Genomic DNA, 22,296 nt, shown 5'->3' with positions numbered 1-22,296 from the left:
TCCTCCATTATAAAGCTACAAACGACCAAGAGTTCTCCATTTCCACTCACCTTCTCTCTTCACACAATTCCTGCTTGTAGTGAGTGGGGAAACTGATTATTTCCGATAGCCATTTCCATGTTCTTTTAACCCATTAAGACCTGAGGCCGCTTCTAAAAAAAATCTGAATCCTAATAGTTTTTCGGAAAAAAATATGAAAAAATAATTTTCACGATTTTTCAAAAATAGCAGATCTACAAGCTCATAGCGTGGCACTCGGTGCCGCGCTATGAGCTTGTAGATCTGCTATTTTTGAATAGCCAAAGACATCTAAAGTGACACAGATGCGTTCCAGGTATCAATGGGTTAACTCCAGGCTTTATATTTTCCTTTATATTTTTCTTGCTCGTCAGACACATGCTGATGTCGACGAGCATGTTGACTTCAGCAGTGACGCAGCGACAGATATCGTCTCTGTCGCCTGTCCAAAACTGTTCGTTTTCAGGATTCAAATTCAAAAATATAAAAAAAATGCAGATCTGCAAGCTGAAAACACATCGCGCCACGTTGTGAGCTTGCAGATCTGCTATTTTTTATCTGTTTCTCTCCTACACTGTCTCCCTCTCAGCTGTTCCTACTGTCTGTCTCTCCTACACTGTCTCGCTCTCAGCTTTTCCTACTGTCTGTCTCTCCTACACTGTCTCGCTCTCAGCTTCTCCTACTGTCTGTCTCTCCTACACTGTCTCCCTCTCAGCTTCTCCTACTGTCTGTCTCTCCTACACTGTCTCCCTCTCAGCTTCTCCTACTGTCTGTCTCTCCTACACTGTCTCCCTCTCAGCTTTTCCTACTGTCTGTCTCTCCTACACTGTCTTCCTGTCATCTTTTCCTACTGTCTGTCTCTCCTACACTGTCTCCCTCTCAGCTTTCCTACTGTCTGTCTCTCCTATACTGTCTTCCTCTCATCTTTTCCTACTGTCTGTCTCTCCTATACTGTCTTCCTCTCATCTTTTCCTACTGTCTGTCTCTCCTATACTGTCTTCCTCTCATCTTTTCCTACTGTCTGTCTCTCCTACACTGTCTTCCTCTCATCTTTTCCTACTGTCTTGCCTGGCAAGAGGAGAAGCCAGGCTGAACCTCCCAAAATGACTCCAGTGACACTGCAGTTGACCCTGTGCTCAGACCTCTCTCTAACGTAATGCATGTGTGTGTGTAGGGGACTTAATTCATTTAGCCCTGGAAGTGTACAAATGGACCCATACTTGGTAAAAAATGTTACTCTCGCATAAGAGCTAAATTAACACAGGCTAAAAGGTCAATTGAAGTGAACTTAATTGACACTAAAACGATCATCTCTCTCTCTCGCAGACACCTCCTCGTGCTCGGAGGGCGAGGACCCCGGCGACGACGACGACGAGGAGGGCGGAGGAGGAGGGGACGGAGAAGGAGAAGGAGGAGGAGGAGGAGGCGAAGACGAGGACGACGAGGAGGGCGGAGAAGGCGGGGAGGAGGGCGACGGCACGGCCTCCAGCCTGGAGGGCAGTGTACACGTGGAGCGCTGGATCAACCGCGCCATCCGCGGCTCGGGCGGCGGCCACGGGGGAGGACATGGAGGAGGTGGTGGAGGAGGAGGCACCTCGTCCACCGCCACCACCACCACCACCACCACCACCTCCTCCACCGCCTCCTCCTCGTCCTCCTCCTCGTCCTCCGTCAGGAGCGGGGGCAGCAGCGGGGCGGTGGCCCCCGGCGGCGGCGGCGGCGGCGGGGGGCCCGGGCGGAGGCTGGCGGACGTCCTGGCCCACCACCATCATCATCACCATCATCATCATCACCACCAGCAGCAGCATCAGCACCGGATCCCCCATCACCACCATCACCACCACCACAAGACAGGTGAGCCGCACGCAAGGGTTGCCAGGTCTGCTTGTTATAATTTCTCCGCGAGATTTTATTTGTAAATAGCCGATCTACAAGCTCACAACGCGTCGCGATGCGACGCGTTGTGAGCTTGTAGATCTGCTATTTTCAAATAGCTGATGTATATGTTAAAGTCCTCACGTGGCCCATCGTCGCTTCTTTTGGGCTGGTTTTCCTAGACCTGGTTGCTTGTTTCTCTCACAGAGTCTGGCAACACTGGCTGGTCGTTTATATAGCGGTGGTTCTCGTACCTTTTTCGTGCCCAGATTGATATGTGAGTGGCCTCGGACTCACACCTGAAAATATGTTGTGCCAGGGGGACCCCCGGAAGCAAAGATGTGTACATAAAGATTAAAAGAATATATAAAAAAAGATTTAAAGATTTGCAAACGTTTTCAACATTTTTCAAAAATAGCAGATCTACAAGCTCATAGCGCGGCACTCGGTGCCGCGCTATGAGCTTGTAGATCTGCTATTTTTGAACAGCCAAAGTATACAATGTGGATAAAGGGGTTAAAATGGTTGTGACAGCTTCATTAACTAATTTGGCTGGGACCCCCGGGTATCCCCCCAAGGATTGACCTCCGGGGGTCCCCGGACCTCACTTTGAGAACCAATGGTTTATAGATCCCTTATCAGACAGTGTCACGCATGGTGGCAGCGTGCGCGGCGCGCGGTCTGGCTTCAAAAGAACCCGAACGTTATAAGAAGAGACCCAACGGAAAAGCGTGTGAAAATGTGTTCCATCAAGCTTTCGGAGTTTCGCACTTTTCCTCCCAGTGTGGAGGAAGAAGGCTTAAGATGTTTACTGTGATCTTTCCCTCTTGAATTATTATGCACTCCTTGGTTTCTGTTGTGTGTGTGTGTGTGTACGCGGAAAACAGAGATTCTCAAACCAGTCGTCCTCAAAAACCTCAATAGCCGTGATACGCACCGAAAAAAATACAACCCATTGCCTTTTAACGACAAGTTACTTGAGTTCCTTGCTATGGATCAGAGTTTTCCCGGCTCTAAAGTAAATGCAATACTTTGCCTTAACCCATTCAGACCTGTCGTACAGCAACATAGGTACGTTTTTATCGTACGGAAGGTTCCAGAAGTGTGGGGTGAACAGTGTGTTGTGGGGTGGGGGGGGGTGGTGTGTATATGTCTTTCAGCAGACTGATGCAAACTATAATGAATACAATAAACACAGTATGTGTATGCTGGTCACACATTTCCGTTGTGCTTGTTGGATTAAAGTGCTCTTTCGTTGTAATGATGTATAAAAGAAAGTAGAGTTTTACTTAAAGGCATAGAACGTGACTTTGCCCTGCGTTTACATAACAAAACAATAAATAATGTTTCTGCAGGTGTTTACCTGCAGAAAAAACATTGCCCTCTCGCTGTATTTGGTGTTTGCAGACGTTTTTGGGCAACCGAAACATAAAAGGGAAAATACTATTTTGGTATTTTCCCTTTTTGTTTTGTTCAGCGAGAGGGCAATGTGTTTCTGCAGGTAAACACCACCAGTCCACCACACTACTCCTGTGGCTGATAACTGCTGTTATAGAGGGAAATGATTGGTAAAAATGTATTTATTGCTTTGTTATGTAAAACTATAAACCATAGCCAGTGGCATTCCTCTGACAGCACGCTCTAAAGATGTCTTCTCTTCTGACACTTTGTTGGAGCATAAACGGTGTCCTCCAACATGTTTACTATGTGTCTTATGAACAGAAAACCACCAGTGGTTCAAACAAACTTGGGTTGTAATGGATTATTCTGCTTCGGGATGAAAACATGCTGTAATTTGTGTGAGATGCAGTGGTTGGTACTACTTAAGGATGCTGTGGTTGGTTTGTTCACAGCTGGCTGAGTGTGATGCTCTCTGTGTGTGTGTGTGTGTGTGTGTGTGTGTGTGTGTGTGTGTGTGTGTGTGTGTGTGTGTGTGTGTGTGTGTGTGTGTGTGTGTGTGTGTGTGTGTGTGTGTGTGTGTGTGTGTGTGTGTGTGTGTGTACGGGGAGAGGAAGTGGTACAATAGGCGTTACTCTCTAGCACGACAGTCTCTGAATTTTGATTGTGCATGCTGGGTAGGTGTCTCACTCTCTTCCTATTGTTCAGTTTTGTCCTTTAAGTGTGCAGATACTTTACTTTGAAGATTTTTTAAAAATGTTCAAAAATAGCAGATGCACAAGCTTGCAGTGACGCGCTGTGAGCTTGCATTTGTGCAATTTTTGAATAGCCAACTTATAAAATATGGTTAAAGTGGTTAAGACGATTGAGATGCTGTATTAACACATTTTGCTGGGGACCCCCTGGAACCCCCCCAATGTATGCTGGGTAGGTGTCTCTTCCTAATGTTGAGTTGAAGTGTGCAGATACTATACTCTCTTCCACACAGTAAAATCTTCAGTATTCTTTATTTCTTCCTCTTTTTTTTTTTTTACATTCTGAGTGAAATGAACACTGAGGATTATACTGTTTAGCATTTTACCATCCATGTTATTTTTTGTGTGTGTGTGTGTGTGTGTGTGTGCGTGCGTGCGTGCGCGCGCGGCTGGCTGTTTCTTTGCTGGTTGAAGAAAAGCACAACTGCATCACCAGAATATATGCATATCTTCAATATGCATCACACACACACACACACACACACACACAGCAGTGAACTCTGTAAGCACCGTTCTCCTCTTATTATTGCAATCATTTTTTACTGGGCAGCCAATTTAGAACTTTTGAAGATGTTTGCGAGTGTGGGGTTGTCTCTACAACCGTTCTCATGTGGCTAGTGAAAATGTATTTAACACGGCATTCCTCCCTTCAAGTCCGTTTTTTTCCAATGGCCAATACATACTCCTTCCGATGTCGGAACGCCTTCCAGTTCGGAAAAGGCTTCCCGAACTATAGTTTGGAGAGTCATGACATAATGTGGAGGTGCACGTGTTCCGAAGGAAAAGTTTCCGAGACTCTGAGAACGACGTCAATTTGTAGTTACTGTATATCACCTCTCTTTCTGACAAAAAAAGTTTGGTCGGAGTATGTATTGTGCTTCTAAGACCAGAGGGTTTGACTTTCCCGGTGGACATGCACTTTAACGTCCACGTTTTTTTCATTCCCTGTACATGCAGGGCCTTTATCCCACCTCTCCCTGAGGAGGAGAGAGAGCGGAAACGCGGGGCCGCGCCGGTCCGGTGAGTTCAGGTCGGACCACGGCTGGCGGCTTCCGCGCGCCGAATGGAAGGGTCAGTATGGTGCTATATCCCTGCTGCTGCCTGCGGCACGTATCTGGGATGCCAGCCCCCCCCCCACTATCAGTTTCAGTGAACTTCTGACCCAGTTCCCTGTGACACTCTTTATGTTGCTGCTCTTACTGTAAGCGTAAGGAGTCTTTTGGCTAATTATAGCAGCAACCGGTCTTGTGGTTAAAACTTGGAACGCAAGAAATATGCACTGGTGGAAGAAGTACTCAGTTTTTTTTTTACTTAAGTAAAAGTAGCAATACCACATTGTAGAAATACTCTGTTGCAAGTGAAAGGCCTGTGTTCAAAATGTCACTTGAGTAAAAGTGCAAAAGTATTGGCATCAAAATATACTTAAAGGTAGGGTAAGTGATTTACTTTTGTTAAAATAAGTGTTAAATGGCTCTATATTCTGATAGTACTCATTGCTATAGAGTGTTTGTTCAGTAAAAGGAGTCTCCCATGTCTCTCCAGTTCTTTATTAAACAGAAAATGCATTTTCAGTGCACTCTCCTGATTGGCTTCAATTTTGTCACCTTCCTGAAAATGTATTTATATTCTGTTTACTACAGAGCTGGAGAGACCCCTGTGACCAAACAAACACTCTGTAGCAATGATTACTATCAGAATATAGTACTTTAACCTTTTAACAAAAGAAAAAAAAGTACCCAAAAATATCACGTAGGCTACCCTACCTTTAAAGTACCAAAAGTAAAAGTACTAAAATGTTTGAAAATAGCCGATCGACAAGCTCACAACGAGTTGAGTACTTAGTCCACCACTGCCCAGGGCTAGCCTTGGAGTGTTTCGGCGAGCATGATGCAGCGTTTGCAATTAAGAGAAAAGAAAAAGCTGCCGCTTTTCAGCTTTTCAGAATGCAAATTGTTGATGAGGTATATTCTCAACAATGCTTTCCTAAGGCAGGCTGATAGCTCCTTGTAGAGCTGCTCATTCCTTTTCAAGGTTGCAGCATGTTTGTATTTATTTATCTACCGGCCCCGTGGAGAATAATCGCTTTTTTATAAATGCTTTTCGTCGAGGCCAGAGAAAAACAGGTGATCACAGAAAAGCTGTCGACTCGAATCTCTCACAACATTCAAACGTCTGTTGTCGTTGCGTAACGAAAGGTCATCTTTTTAGAGCAAAGTGAAGTGGGAACTTTGAGTGGCGTTGCGGCTGACATTCGGGGGTAAATGACCTCCCCCGTTCTTAAAAGGCAACTTGAAGTCCACCTCCGCCCGGACCGCTAAAAACCTTCCCTACTTGACGGATGAAAAGGGACATGCTTGATGAGGCTAATTCACTAGAAGTGGCTCCATTCATTTCACCTCTTGAGAGGAAAACTAAAAAAGAGGGGGGGAAAATGCCTTGGCAGCAGAGAACAATGAGTGACGTTCAAGAGACGGAGAAAGACAAAACGAAGGGTTTTTAGTCGTGAACATTCATCACCGTCGCACGAAGGAAAAAGGTCCATTTACAACTAGTTCTAGGAAATGCTCCCAAGCTCAGTGCAATTAAGACCTGGACCTGGGCCCTTGGGATTTCACTGCAGGTTATTCCATTAAGACCGGGAGCGCATCTGTGTCATTTCAGATTTCTTTGGCTATTCAAAAAACAGCAGATCTACAAGCTCGTAACGCGGCACCGAGTGCCGCGCTACGAGCTTGTAGATCTGCTGTTTTTGAAAAATCGTGAAAATGTGTGCAAATCTTTTAATATATAAACGTTTGAGAACCACTGATAGCAACATAGTTTTTTTTTTCAAAAGACTGTTAGGATTTAGAAGACATTTTGTAGAATCGGCCTCAGGTCTTAATGGGTTAAGGGGTGATTCAGCTATTATTGGGTGCGCGACACACCGGTCTCGCTGTAACAGCTATCCCCCTGGCCTGGAATAATTCACCTCCACTGAGCAAATGATGGGTTCGGCCGGTTTAAGGGGGTGCAGCCGAGAGGTGCTGCAGCCGCCATTCATCAGGTGTCTCCTCAGAGTACTGAAGGAGGGGGTTGGGTTTTCTCTTGCCTCTTGAGTTATGAATGAGATGAGATCATGGATTAAGTGATTTAGTTGGCCGAGAATGGAGATGACACACGATGGCGGTTATCTCTCTTTTTCTCACGGTTCCAGTGCCTCATGCACTTGCCAAACTCCCCCACCTACCACTTAACTTAAATAGTAGTATTTCTACGTAAGACGAGGCATAGCAGTAGTAATTATATCTACCAACACATTTTTGTAATGAATCACCAGTTCGTAAACACGGCAGTGATTCTGTAGATCTACTTTAATCACATAACCCATTCAATCCGGGAAGGCATCTCTGTCATTTTAGATTTCTTTGGCTATTCAAAAATAGTAGATCTACAAGCTTGTTGCCGCACTATGAGCTTGTAGATCTGCTATTTTTTGAAAAATCTAATAGAACCAAATGGACCCATGTGTACACTCAGAGTTACAGACCCATAAGGGGTCCATTTGGTTCCTAACTATCAATCATTTGGCTGGGGATCCCCTAGAAGAGTGTACAAATGGAACCAAATGGACCCGGACACTCTCAGAGTTATGGGGGTCGGGGAAATTGAAAAATCTGAGAACTACAGTACTGTGCTACAGTACACTAAATGGAACAGAGCCTTCATTAGTATCACTGGTAACACCTGTGAAGGAAGTGATAATATGGCTGCTGTGCATAGAGCCTATCGTGATACCAATCGGATCAAGACTGTAAAAGCTATCACTGCGACCGACAGACAGACAGAAAGAAAGACAGACAGACAGACAGACAGACAGACAGACAGACAGACAGACAGACAGACAGACAGACAGACAGACAGACAGCTGTAAGAAGGCTTACAGATAGATTTAAGAAAAGGAATGCAGACAGACATGGCCCTGATGAAGCAGATTTCATCCTTGGGTTTCAGAGACTAAAAAGTCAAACTATGTATCCGGGCGATGAGAGACTGGCTGGCACCTTTGAATCACACCTGTATTCCAGCTGTATGTGTCACGATTTTTCGAAAATAGCAGATAATACATAACTTGTAGATCTGCTATTTTTGATAAATCTAGAAAATGTGTGCAAATCTTTTCATTATTCTTTTTTTAAGTTCAAATATTTGCTTCTGGGAGTCCCTGCAACAAGAGAGATGGGTGTCCGTGGCCAAATACATATAATTAATAACTGGCATGACATGAAAAAGCTTGAGCACCACTGATATAGCAACAGATGTTTTTCAGAAAACTGTTTTAGGATTTAGATTTTTTTTTTAAAATTGGCCTCAGTTCTTAATGGGTTAACTCTCTGCTGTCTCTGTGGGTGTTAAAAGGCTAAAATCGGTTTTAACCTGATTTTAACCTGAATCCTAGCGTTCTATTGTTCTTGTTGTTCTGACGTAACACAACAACAGGATTCAGGTAAAAGAATTGGCAAAGTGAGCCTTCAATTTTTATCACTAATATTTAAGGACCCCTGCAAGGACCCCTGGGGGTCCCCGGACCCCACTGTGAGAACCAATGCTCTAAAGCGATCATGCTTCAGTATCTCTTCAACCATCAGAAGGACTTGCTGCCCCTAAATGAAACCTCTTGTCCCTGTGTAAGCCGTATTGGTCGAGGTATTGATCAACTCTTATGTGTTGACTCTTGGGTTTCTCCAGTCCAAAGTCAAAGCGTTTGGCCAGTCATAACAAAGAAGATGAAGTTTCAATATGGCAACATCATCAGAGTTATTTCTCCAGATATCGTCTCTATCAGGGTGGAAACCTCATTATGTGGAAAAAACTGTTACTTTTCAGGATTCAAATTCAAAAGTAGCAGACCTACAAGCTTGCTGTGTTTCGAGCTTGTGGATCTACTACTTATACTTTTGTGTGACGCTGTAGTATGATCAAGTAGGACAATAATTTATGGAAAAACACAAAAAGTTAGAATATGGAGATAAGAGGTTTCCACCCGACAGAGACGATAAGTTTTCGGTTTTCTGACCTCAATTACTCCCCAAAAACGCATATTTGAACATTCAGTGGATTTTCTGTGGTCCGGGGTTTACTGAATAATTAGGCTCAGAAAAATGCTGTGATTGGCCCGTGGACTTTGAAGTCACAGTCCATTAATCCCGCCCCCTCTCCTCCCCACCCCTCCCGTATCCTTCTCCTTTGGAGGGGGGCGGAGCAGAGGCGATGATTGACAGGCAAAATCCCTCAACAGTGACACCCGCAGGCAAATAGTTTTTTTTTTCATTGCAACTGAAAAGGCCTCAGAACACAGAGACAAAAAAACCTGCCATGGCTCACTGGAGTGGATTTTTCAGTTAAAACCTTTTAATACATGTTTGAAGGACCAGGATAAAGACTTTCAATGTTTGGTAAACCAGCATGTCATGAAACCTTTTAGGGCTCTGTGTTGGTTTTGGTTTTTGATAATATTTAAGTATAGGAAGGAATACAATATTATTGTCTGTGTCCTAACAAAGCACCTTGAAACTTTGAAGCGAGTGTCTTCCGGGAGTTTTAATGGTTCAAAGTCAAGCTTTTATTGCAGCCATATGGGGATGTGAAGCATCCCTGACCCCAGGCCTGTGTCCAGCTCTCTGGTTTGGATAGTGATACGATTTAGGAGCTGGAAAAGCACCCAGTCTATGAAAGTCTCCAGGATTCAAAAATTAAAGGGAATCTCTATCCTTTTTTCTTCATGTCTTTTTTTCCCTCCCAACTATTTCTTGACCACATGAACCCATGGTGTACCGACAGTATTCTGGGGTGAACATTCTGTGAAAAGATTTAGTACAGGGAAAAAAGGAGGGCGCCTGGTATAGATCCCTGGTGGATTCCAGTTGACTAAGTATATAGGTTTTATGTGGTTAGGTTATCGTTGCTGTCGGATAAAAACCTAAAAACCTGAAATCCATATTTCAACTTTTGGTATATTTTCTTAAATTAATGCCCCACGTCATCATACAAGTGTCGCACAAAAGTAGTGAAAATAGCAGATCTGCAAGATCACAAGGTGCCGCGATGCAAGCTTGTAGATTGGTTATTTTCACTGTTTTATATTACTTACTTGTAGGTGGTTTCCACCTGACTGTTAGGATATGAGAACGGATTATTGGAGCCTCCCAGGATTTGGTTACTTGTACTGATAAAGTTGTTCTCCTGCAATATCGGTCTTTGCAAAGTTCCCTCCTGTAATGTTTGTGAAGTTCTTCTTTCCGTCTGGCAAAGGTGTCCTTGAACTGGATTCTACATTCCTACTCTCTGCTAGATCCTCTGGTTTAGGCATTGATACGTTTCCAGTCAGTCTCATCCCTGACAAAGCAGTTCTCTTATCTTTTCTTTTTGAGCTATTCCTTGAGCCATAACTTGGATTTATCCATCCCTGGATTGGTTTCTGTATCGCTTGTGCGCTCTCTGCTAGACCTATTGATATTCCGCCCGGTTCCCTCAGCCGTGAAGGAGACATTTATCATCCACCCTCAGCTTTGGGATCATACCTCCCTGTCACAAATCATCATGAATACATTCTGATGAGGTCACCTAGGCACACACACACACACACACACACGGACACACGGACACACGGACACGCGGACAGGGACAAGGATGGACAGATCGCTATAGGTACAGGTTAGGTAGTCAGGTAGAGAGATAGACTGATATACATGGACACACACACACACACACACACGCACACGCACACGCGCGCGCGCGCGCGCATGCACGCACATAACACCTGCAGGCGCACACCATCATTACACGCTTGATGTATACAAAGAAAGACACGCACACACACACACACACACACACACACACGCACACGCACACGCACACACAGAGTTTGCTGTGGTAATTAGCAAGGCTGTGCTGTGTGCCCCGCAGGATTGATATGCAGCCAGCGTCTGGAATACAGCCTCTCTTGTTTAGTCCCTTTGGTTCTGCTTCAGAGTAGAGCACTGAGAAATACATCTCTCTGTCTCTCTCGCTCTCTCTTTCTCTCCATCTCTTTTCCCTGAGAGGAGACAAATGAGACAGAACCGAGGCAGCTGGTAGGCAAAGTGATCCCAGTATTCATAAGTGAGATTAATGTGATTAACTCTTTAAGACCTGGAACGCATCGGTGTCATTTTTTTGATTTAAGCTAAAAAGGCATTATTTTACACTTTGGCTATTCAAAAATAGCAGATATACAAGCTCATAGCGCGGCACCGAGTGCCGCGCTACGAGCTTGTAGATCTGCTATTTTTGAAAAATCATGAAAATGAGTGCAAATCTTCGAATATATATTATTGTAAAGCGAACATTTTTAACTCAAATCTTTGCTTCTGGGGGTCCCTGGAACAAAACATTTTGAGATGGGGGTCGGCGGCCAAAATACATATCATTTTGGGGGTCCTTGACATGAAAAGGTTTGAGCACCAAACTGATATAGAAACATACGTTTTTCAGAAAACTGCTGGGATTTAGAAGACATTTGTAGAATCGGCTTCAGGTCTTAATGTGATTAATGTGAGAAAAGAGAAGTAGACACAAAGAGATCAAAATTAGGCCTGATGTGAAATAAGTGGATGAAATAGACCGAGACAGAGACAGAGATGAGAGGGAGACTACACTTGTGTGAGTGATGCTGGTGCATTAACCCAGCCTTTGTTGTGAGCTAGACGCTCTCTGTGTCTGCTGTTTTCTTCATGGTGTTTGATTATCATCACACATACATTTATAATTCAGTATTCCCTCTAGCTGCTCTTATAATAAGGAGCATACGTGGTGAATAAAGACTGCTAAGGTTGCATTGACAACCCGCAATATGCCTTTCTCTAACTTATTAACGTCAATCTAGCTTGAGGCCGGGGCGGTAACTTTTAACGTTTATCGACAGCGCTACGGATTAAAAGTTTTAAAACTCCTGAAGTCACATGACCCAAAAGTCAGTGTGTCGTCTGTCTAAAGTCAGGTTTTCACTTAGTTGCGTGCCAGTGTCCTGCACCGAAAAACCGCAAGCTTGTAGACAGTGGTGGAAAGTAACTAAGTACATTTACTTAAGTACTGTACTTAAGTACGATTTTGAGGTATTTGTACTTGAGTATTTCCAATTTCCATTACTTTTACTTCTACTCCACTACATCTCAGAGGCAAATATTGTACTTTTACTCCACTACAATTATTTGAAAACTTTAGTTACTAGTTACTTTTCAGATATAAACTATGATATAATGAAACATACATTAATCACTCTGGCCCTATTTTATACATAGGCTATTTGAAAATAGCAGATCTACAAGCTCACAACGCGTCGCATCGCTTGTAGATCGGCTATTTTCAAATATTTACAGTAGTACTTTTACTTTTGGTACTTTAAGTACATTTTGATACCAATACTTTTGTATTTTTTTACTCAAGTAAATTTTTAATTCTGAACTTTTACTTGTAACAGCGTATTTTTATATTGCAGTATTGGTACTTTTACTTAAGTAAAGAATTTGAGTACTTTTCTCCACCACTGCTTGTAGATCTCCTATTTCTGGCGCAACTACAGTAAGTATAAACGGAACATAAAGCTCAAGCCAGGTCATTAGGTCAAGTTCAATCCCACGCATTAGGACGATGCTCTGGGGTCAGAGCGGATAAACGCCTCGTGCCTGGTGTTTCATTGTAAATGCAAAATGGCCTCCGTGGTGCCACTGGAGGGTTGCGTCCTCCAGCCGAGTGCCACGGAGGTCAGATGCGCTCCATCCATGCTGCTTCTGCCGAGGGCCCTTGACTGAAGCACCGTTCGTATTTGTGAGAGGCAGAAACCGCCATCGGCCTATTAGATCAGTGATAATGTATGATATTTTTATTTGATTGAAATGTGTTGCAAATTTCTGGCACAGGATGGATGCCATCCTCTACGCCAGACTCAACACAAATATAAACCATATTCATGTTCACAATACACAAATACTACCCGACAACTCACTCACACATATACTTCCGCAACCCACATACAATCCTAGATATACATACAATACATAACCATACATAATTCCACATTTTTATATGCCTTATATATTAACCCATTAATACCTGGAACGCATCTGTGTCACTTTAGATTTCTTTTGCTATTCAAAAATATCAGATATACAAGCTCATAGCGCGGCACTGAGTGCCGCGCTATGAGCTTGTATATCTGATATTTTTGAAAAATCGTGAAAAAAAAAATATATATATTTTTTTCAAAAAACTGTTAGGATTTAGAAAATTCTTAGAAGCGGCCTCAGGTCTTAAAGGGTTTAATGCCTTGATTTACCAGTCTATGAAATCACAAGCCTATAATTGTACAAAAGAAAATCTTTTGTTGACCAGAATTTGTCTAATGTATTTTTTTACTGAAGGACCCTGCACCACTTCCTCTGGGACTTTGTTCCATGCTCTTACAGCTCAAAGTGTAAAGAAGTGTTTTCTCTTTTCAGAGTGACAATTTAGTGGGAACAGTTGTAAGGAATTCCCTCTCTAATTGTATGGTTGTCACAGAATCCCAAGACACATGCACCAGTGTGCCTCAGCAGCAGTGTTGCCATGTCCGCTGATTTTAAGCGACTTTGGGCTTGTTTTTCCTGTTAACACATTTAGGTTTTTTAAAACAGGGTACATCCAGTGCCAGCGCTTCTTACCGTGTACGCTGATCTTAGAGCTGTGAGCTGTTGCAAGCTTGTAGATGGTCTATTTTCGAAAAGCCGATGTATATGTTTAAAGTGCTCTTGTGGCCCATAGTCACTTCGTATGGGCTTGTTTTCCTAGACCCGGTTGCTTGTTTCTCTCACAGAATCTGGCAACACTGCTCAGCAGCACAGAGAGAACCACTGGTCTGACTGGCACTCCAGTTTCATTATGTTATCATGGAGGTATCGAATCGCAGATGGCTCGCTATAGCCTGGTCGAAGCTCTGAACTGCAATGATGTCATTAGGAAGGGAGCCAGTGGGCGAGTGATGCAGGAGGCAGGGTGTATTGGTGGTGGGTGGTGGTGCTGCTGCTGGGGGAATTGGGAGTTTTCTAACATTGTTTCTGTGTCCAACTCTTAAGTGAAAGTCATGCAACGTTCCCTGGTGAAAGTTCATTAGTTCATTAGTTCATTTTTTTGTTCAAGGTTTCTTTATTGGTATTTTTTTAAATTATTCAATTCACATACAGGTCAATAAGACGAAAGCATATAAAAAACGTGTATGTCATTGTTACCCCTCCCATCCTCCAAAGTTCCCGCTCCGAAAGAGCCACAACCCTGGTATCTTGTTGTACCATTAACAAAAAAAAAAGACAATACAAACAAATAAGACACATTTGCAATGAACATTTTAAGAAAATGTGAAACAAGGATTAAAAACCAGTCAAAGAAGTTAAGTATACACAGTAAGTACTTCCCGTTCTAAATGAAGCAGTGGGCTGCTGTCGGTTGTCTCCTGGTCTGCACCCAGCCATTTGATATCTTTATTTATTTTTGATAAATTGTAACCTGCTCAAACAAAATCAGTGAGATGTCACTGAAAGATTTTTTTTTTTATAGGTAACCAACCAATGGTAATAGGCTCTATGCACAGCAGCCATAGTATCATTTCCTTCACAGGTGTTACCAATGATACTAATGAAGGCTCTGTTCTATTTAGTGTAGCACAGTGCCACGACCCCTGATAACTCTGAGAGTGTACAAATGGAACCAAATGGACCCTTACGGGTAATTTCCTTCACAGGTGTTACCAATGATACTAATGAAGGCTCTGTTCCATTTAGTGTAGCACAATGGTTTCCACGACCCCTGATAACTCTGAGAGTGTACAAATGGAACCAAATGGACCCTTACGGGTCCATTTGGTTCCATTTGTACACTCTCAGAGTTACACACCCGTATAAGGGGCCATTTGGAAGGCCATGAGGGTCCCTGGACCCCAACTTGAGACCCACTTGGAGTAGCAGAGTGTTTCCAGTGAGCCAACATGTTCAACATCAGCACCCTGACTCTGTTTGACCAGAATGGAACAGAGCCTTCATTAGTATCATTGGTAACACCTGTGAATGTCTTCACAATATGGCCGCTGGGCATAGAGCCTATTATTTGAAAGCAATGTAAGCCAAGATTTTGCCATAAAACGTGCCCAGCGACATCAGATTGATTTCAAACGAGTGGCTCACAATTTAAATGTAAACTGCATGCCATGCGTGTAGCTTTGGTCAAGAACAACATGAAAATGCTGTGGACTGTCCTGTGCTCTGTTTACAATCCTACGAACATAGAATACTATGTTCTACTTTCCGTAGAATACGGATGCTGGGGTTAACACACCATGCTGCTCTCCTGTTCTAAAAATGTGTGTTGCTTTTCTATGAGTTAGGTATACATTTCATAAAAAAAACAAATGTATAGTATATTATGATAGGGGATGTATGTGTATCTACTATCTAGTATGTACTGTGCAGTATATGCATAATATATGTATAATGTTTTTATGTAATACATCATTTACCGTTTATATATTACACTACACATCAGTGAACCCATTATGTCCCAATAGAAGTGCATACATGTATTATACACATGTATAATCTTCTGTAATAACGTTGAGGATTGTGATTATTATAATTGTTATTAATAACGATAATAAAACACATTAGCCTATGTTAGAGCATTGTTGCTTAATAATAATACAAAAATATAGCTGCAAGCAGCGATAATACGGGGCCAGGAGAGAGAAAGAGAAATGATAATTCCTTTAACAGGTCAGTTCATGAAAGTCCTTGCGGTCTTGTTTCCAATGAGGGCCTGTGAGCAATTAGGGGTCCCTGAGTCTTGCTCAGGGACAAATTTCGTTTCATCGACACATTTGCTGACCTGGCCTGGAATCGTACCTGGGTCAACCAGAGCCTCTGGCTCCCTAGGCGGGCTCACTAACCACTCAGCTATGGCCGACCCTCAGAGAGAGAGAGAGAGAGAGAGAGAGAGAGAGAGAGAGAGAGAGAGAGAGAGAGAGAGAGAGAGAGAGAGAGAGAGAGAGAGAGAGAGAGAGAGAGAGAGAGAGAGAGAGAGAGAGAGAGAGAGAGAGAGAGAGAGAGAGAGAGAGAGAGAGAGAGAGAGAGAGAGACGGAATAGATTGAAGAGACAGAGAGAGAGACATGGAAACGGAATAGATTGAAGATAGAAACGGAATAGATTGAAGAGACAGAGACATGGAAACGGAATAGATTGAAGATAGAAACGGAATAGATTGAAGAGAGAGAGAGAGCCATGGAAACGGAATAGATTGAGTCATGTTTTTTGCAATTCAACTTAAATGAGTCTGCATCAAGTGAGGCTTGAACCGGCAACCTTGCGTCGTGAGGCACTCTTAGGTAGCTGCAACACTACCTATGGTGCTATAGCTTTGTCCAGACTGATATTGTCTGTTGAGGATCACAAACTCTTGCCTTCAGTCAAGACCCAAGCCCCTGTTTCACTAACACTAAGATCACTCGTTCACAAACCATTTACCAATGAAGAAATTGTACATCTCCTCAGAACCAAAACTAGTGAAAGTAGCCGATCTACAAGCTCACAAACCATTAAAAGTTGTCAGATTGTACATCGGCTATTTTCACAATGAAGTATGTTATACATTGAAAAAACATACTCTCATTGCTATCTGAAAAGTTGTGAGATTGTAGATCAGCTGTATGTAAAAAACACTCAATTAAGTATTTCATGTTATCTTTAACAATTGCAGATGTATTCATTGATAGTCATGTTGTGTGAAATGCAACTTAGATGAAGTCTGCACCAAGTGAGGCTTGAACTATGGTGACCTTCAGGTTGTGGGGCACACATTTAAGCGAGAAGCCACCAACAGACAAGAACCTGTGAAAAAGGAGATCACACAGATCATACAGTTTCACGCAAATAGCTGAAAAATCCTGGGTTTAAGTGTTTTTCAAACTGCTCAAGATTGCGGACAATATAAGGGCGGTGCTTACTGGTTAACGTGATAGATGTGTTCCTCATTAGTCAAGGCACATGTGTAAGCAGGTCTAATGGCTGTCGGCCAAACGAGGCATGACTTTTGCCTGTTTAAAGTTTCAATTTTCAAAAAATTGCTATAGCGCCCCCGTTTGACCAATTGGAGTAAGATTGGTTTCAGTGATATTTGGAATGGCCCTTTACATTTCTGCAAAGTTTCAAAGAATGGTAAGTCTGCATGTATGTGTTAGGGGCAGATGAATAATTGTCATAAAACTGCAATATTCATTGGCTCATTAAAGCTTCATTTTTTCACTTATGGAAGATATTTTGCAAACGTTTTTTGGTATAGGTCCAAAGTTCATGTGTAAAAAGTTTCGTGCAGATTACTCAAAAATCCCAGGAGGAGATAGGTTTTAACTGTTTTTCATATAATTCGAAATGGTGGGAGATCTAAGGGTCAGAGGTCAAAAGTCAGAGTGTGAAAGTTGTTCATCATGAGGAGACGCATGTTTGTATTGAAGTTTTATGGCTGTAGGTAAAACAGGGCATGAGTTGTACCTGTTCAAAGTTGGCATTTTCAACTGAGTGCTATAGCGCCACCTTTTGACGAAAGATTGTGAGATTTATTTTTTGATCGTTTTTCATGACCATCTATCATATGGCCGAGTTTCATAAAAAGCGTATGCACGGTTCAGCCAGAACTGGCAAAAACGGCAGAAGAAGAAGAAGAAGAAATGGAATAATGCGAATAACAATACGGGTCCATGCTGGAAGCCTGGCCCCGTAAATAATAACAATAATAACAATATTATTGTTATTATATCGTCTTTGTCGGATGGAAACCTCATTATGTCCAAAACTGTTACTTTTCAGGATTCAAATTCAAAAACAGCCAAAGTTAAAGTAGCAGATCACGCCGCATTTCGATCTGCTACTTTTGATGCTTTTGAGTGACGCTGTAGTAGTATGATCAAGTAGGGCGTTAATTTACGAAAAAACACAAAAAGTTATAATATGGAGATAAAAGGTTTCTACCCTATAGGCTCTATGCACAGCAGCCATATTATCACTTCCTTCCCAGGTGTTACCAATGATACTAATGAAGGCTCTGTTCCATTTAGTGTAGCACAGTGGTTTCCACGACCACCATAACTCTGAGAGTGTACAAATGGAACCAAATGGACCCTTACGGGTCCATTTGGTTCCATTTGTACACTCTCAGAGTTACACACCTGTAAGGGGCCATTTGGAAGCCCATTACCCCGACTCTAGACCCACTGGTGTAACAGAGTGTTTCCAGTGAGCCAACATGCACAACATCAGCACCCTGACTCTGTTTGACCAGAATGGAACAGAGCCTTCATTAGTATCATTGGTAACACCTGTGAAGGAAGTGATAATATGGCTGCTGTGCATAGAGCCTATTAGCAGTCCATCTCTCTGTGTGTGTTTAACTAACTTGTACCCTCTCCTCTCTCTCCTCTCCACCTTCTCCCCCCCCCCCCCCCCCCCAGAGAACCACTCTGCTGCCCCTCCTGACGTCACCGGTTACATCAACAACTCCACCACCTCCGCCCCTGAGGGCCTCCAGGGCGACCGAACCCCGGGGCCCGGTGGCACCGCAGCACACCGGCAGATCCCCAAATATGGAAACGCCGAGCTGATGGAGACAGGCGACGGTGAGTTAGATCAGCGGTTCTCAAACGTTTTCATGTCAAGGATCCCCAAATTGACTCTTATTAGCCCGCGGACCCCCATTTGAAAAGATATGCCAGGGACCCCCATAAGAGAAGATTTTGTACGGCTCTAGCAGCTCAACCATTTTAATTTCAAGGACCCCCAGTTTGACATGCATTAGGCTACGGACCCCCATTTAATGGCATTTATATCTCTTGGAACCCAATTGAATGAATGTCAATGTTATTTCAATGTTATTTTAACTCAGAGTGTACAAATGGAACCAAATGGACCCGTTAGGGTCCATTTGGTTCCATTTGTACACTCTCAGAGTTACAGACCCATAAGGGTCCATTTGGTTCCTGTCCATCATTTAGCTGGGGACCCCCTGGAACCCCCTCAAGTACCCCTGGGGGTCCGCGGACCCCAGTTTGAGAACCAATGAGTTAGATCATGGGTTTGTCTGTGTGTGTGTGTGTGTGTGTGTGTGTGTGTGTGTGTGTGTGTGTGTGTGTGTGTGTGTGTGTGTGTGTGTGTGTGTGTGTGTGTGTGTGTGTGTGTGTGTGTGTGTGTGTGTGTGTACACACGCTGGCCCTCATTTATCAACGTGATGTAGACCAAATAATGGGCGTTCGGTCGAGATCACCTCAATTTATCAATCTATCGTGACTTTGACTTTGAACCGTTCCATTGTAGACATGCGGAGCAGCATTGTCTGACCGTCTGACAGGCATCTGGACACGTGTATCCACCCCAAAATGGATATCTAACACACTAATAAATAATTCCTGTGAAAATATAACATTTTATAAACTCATTTAAACAAACTGCTTTAACAGTCATTCAGATGAGATTGCAGATCTGTCTGCATCGGCTATTTGAAAATAGCAGATCCACAAGCTCACAACGCGTTGCATCACCATGCATTGTTGTGAATTTGTAGATCTGCTATTTTGAAAAATATACGAGCCCTTATGCGAGAGCATTTTCGGGAGTTTGGACCCGCGTGGCGGAGCCGCTGTTATCTTTTCATGGACAGTGAGGTCTCCAAACTTACAGTAGCGTGTCCAATGGTGTTATGTGCAGCCTGGGTTGAGGATAGAAACCCGACGCTCCAAACCTTTGCCCAGCGCGGGTGATTCTTCATGCTGTGGATTTATTTGGGCCACCGGGAGATCGGACGTTTAACCCTCCCAACACACACCAGCCTTCATCCATTAACGTTTATGCATTCATTCATCAATCACTCCATACACGTTCAGATTGTGAGTGCCTCTCCAGGCTACTGTATCTCTCATTAGCGTGGCGGCACAGCACTCACTGCAGCCCGCGTCTCACGGGGAATAGCCTACACGACTGCTTTATTTTAGTGTAACTCGAACGCGCACTGCCGTAGAAACTAAACACACACACACACACACACACACACACACACACACACACACACACACACACACACACACACACACACACACACACACACACACACACACACACACACACAAAACAACAAGTGAACCTAGGAGTCCTCTACAGTGAACAGATGGGTCTTAAGCGTGTTTTTAAACGTCCCTAGGGTGGGGGCAGGTTTGATCCTCAAAGGGAGTTTGTTCCAGAACTTCGGTGCCAACACAGCGAAGGCACGGTCACCCGTCCTAACCTTATTACTGTGCTAGACCGTGGAGTCTTACAAATACAACTGCCTGTCAGATCTGAGTGACCCGGAGCCGGGAGATTGGTCTAAAAGTTCCACAATACCGTTACGGGCTTTGAACACAAACTAAAGAATCTGTATCAAATGTTACCCTATACGCTTGTCTGGGAGCCAATGGAGAGAGACGAGGACCGTTGAGATGTGCTCTCTTAGCTCGGTGCCTGTCACAAGTCCGGCAGCAGCAGACTTTTGAGAGTCAGGACGTTGCGGTAGTCCAGCCGTGAAGAGATTAGCATGAGAACAACTCTCAACAGGTTAAAAAATCGGCAATTAGGGAAACGGGGGGGGGCACGGTGGCGCAATCGGTAGCGCTGTCGCCTCACAGCTAGAAGGTCCTGGGTTCGACGCTGTGGGCGCTGGGGGCGTGTTCTCTCCTCTGCGTCATCAGTGCCCATACCGTAGGTGGGGTTGGCAAAAGGGCCTTTCTGTGTGGAGTTTGCATGTTCTCCCCGTGTCCCCTAGGGTACCTCCACAAAAACATGTAGTAATCCTGGTCGCTATACCTTGACAGCCGGGGCGCCTGATGGAGGGGAAAGGAACTGGTTGGAATAACATGTTCCTTCCACGCGCTACGTCCTACCGGGGAAACTCCCCCCTGTCAGGTGATAAGAAGGCTTGTTGGCTCTCATGCATTGAAGGAGGCATGAGGTCGGCCCTGGGCTCCCTAGGCTGGCAGGTGGAGTGTAGCGCCCAGGATTACTTAGACAATTGGCACTGGGTGAAAAAGGGTTGCAAATCGTGGGATAAAAAAAATTATAGAAAAAAACTATCGGGGAAACATTCAGGTTCGGGTTAGCATTAAACACTTTATGAGGTTAGGTTTAGGTGTTAGAGTAATGCCTGATTTATATTTAGTTGTGCACCGGTGTTGCGCACCGAAAATAGCACATCTGCAATTTCCCATAGTAATACAAACCTGTGTGTTTGTGTCTGCGTGAGTGTGTGTGTGTGTGTGTGTGTGTGTGTGTGTGTGTGTGTGTGTGTGTGTGTGTGTGTGTGTGTGTGTGTGTGTGTGTGTGTGTGTGTGTGTGTGTGTGTGTGTGTGTGTGTGTGTGTGTGTGTGTGTGTGTGTGTGTGTGTATGTGTGTGTGTGTGTGTGTTTGCGTGCCTCTGTGTCAGAACAGCATGAGTCACACGGATGCTAGATGGAAAACTCCTGTTGCTGTGGATGGCTTTTTTGTCTTTTGAATTCACCATAGTGTTTTAACCCCTTAAGACCTGGAATGCATACAGTATTCAAAAATAGTTCAAACATAGCAGATCTACAAGCTCGTAACGTGGCACAGAGTGCCGCTCTACGAGCTTGTAGATCTGCTATTTTTTTGAAAAATCATGGATTTTTTTAAAGCAATTTTTGAAGCAAACATTTTTAACTAAAATCTTTGCTTCTGGGGGTTCTACAAATGTCTTCTAAATCCTAACAAAAATCCCAAGAAAAAACGTATGTTGCTATAATATCAGTGGTTTTCAAACTTTTTCATGTCAAGGACCCCCAAAATGATATATTTGACCCCCCCATCTCAAAATATGTTGTTCCAGGGACCCCCCAGAAGAAAAGATTTGAGTAAAAAAAAATCGCTTTAAAAATATATATTCAACGACATTTGCACAAATATTCACGCTTTTTCAAAAATAGCAGATCTACAAGCTCGTAGCGCGGCACTCGGTGCCGCGCTACGAGCTTGTAGATCTACTATTTTTGAATAGCCCGAAGAAATCTAAAAGTGACACACACGGACGCGTTCCCGGTCTTAATGGGTTAAAGTGTCTCTGCCTCTCTCAGAAGTGTGTCGGGGTTTGTCTGGTTGTTGCTCATCATCTCCCTCGGGCTCA

At 43.6% G+C, this 22,296-nt stretch overlaps 1 protein-coding gene across 1 annotated transcript in view; it reads left to right on the top strand.

The window, feature by feature from the left end:
- LOC311044979 (disco-interacting protein 2 homolog C-like) overlaps positions 1-22,296 on the top strand; it is a gene marked incomplete at its 5' end in the record, with an annotated part of 157,113 nt that overhangs the window by 10,724 nt on the left and 124,093 nt on the right. The window contains 2 exons of the mRNA XM_084056787.1: positions 1,345-1,872; positions 18,587-18,751. Coding sequence (XP_083912913.1) covers positions 1,345-1,872; positions 18,587-18,751 — 693 coding nt within the window. The remainder of the gene's footprint in view (positions 1-1,344; positions 1,873-18,586; positions 18,752-22,296) is intronic.

The sequence above is a fragment of the Gymnoscopelus microlampas genome, assembly GCF_963454915.1.
Source record: "Gymnoscopelus microlampas genome assembly, chromosome: 5".
Taxonomy (NCBI): domain Eukaryota; kingdom Metazoa; phylum Chordata; class Actinopteri; order Myctophiformes; family Myctophidae; genus Gymnoscopelus; species Gymnoscopelus microlampas.
Note: the sequence above shows the minus strand (reverse complement) of the source record. Positions and strands in the feature narration are given on the sequence as shown.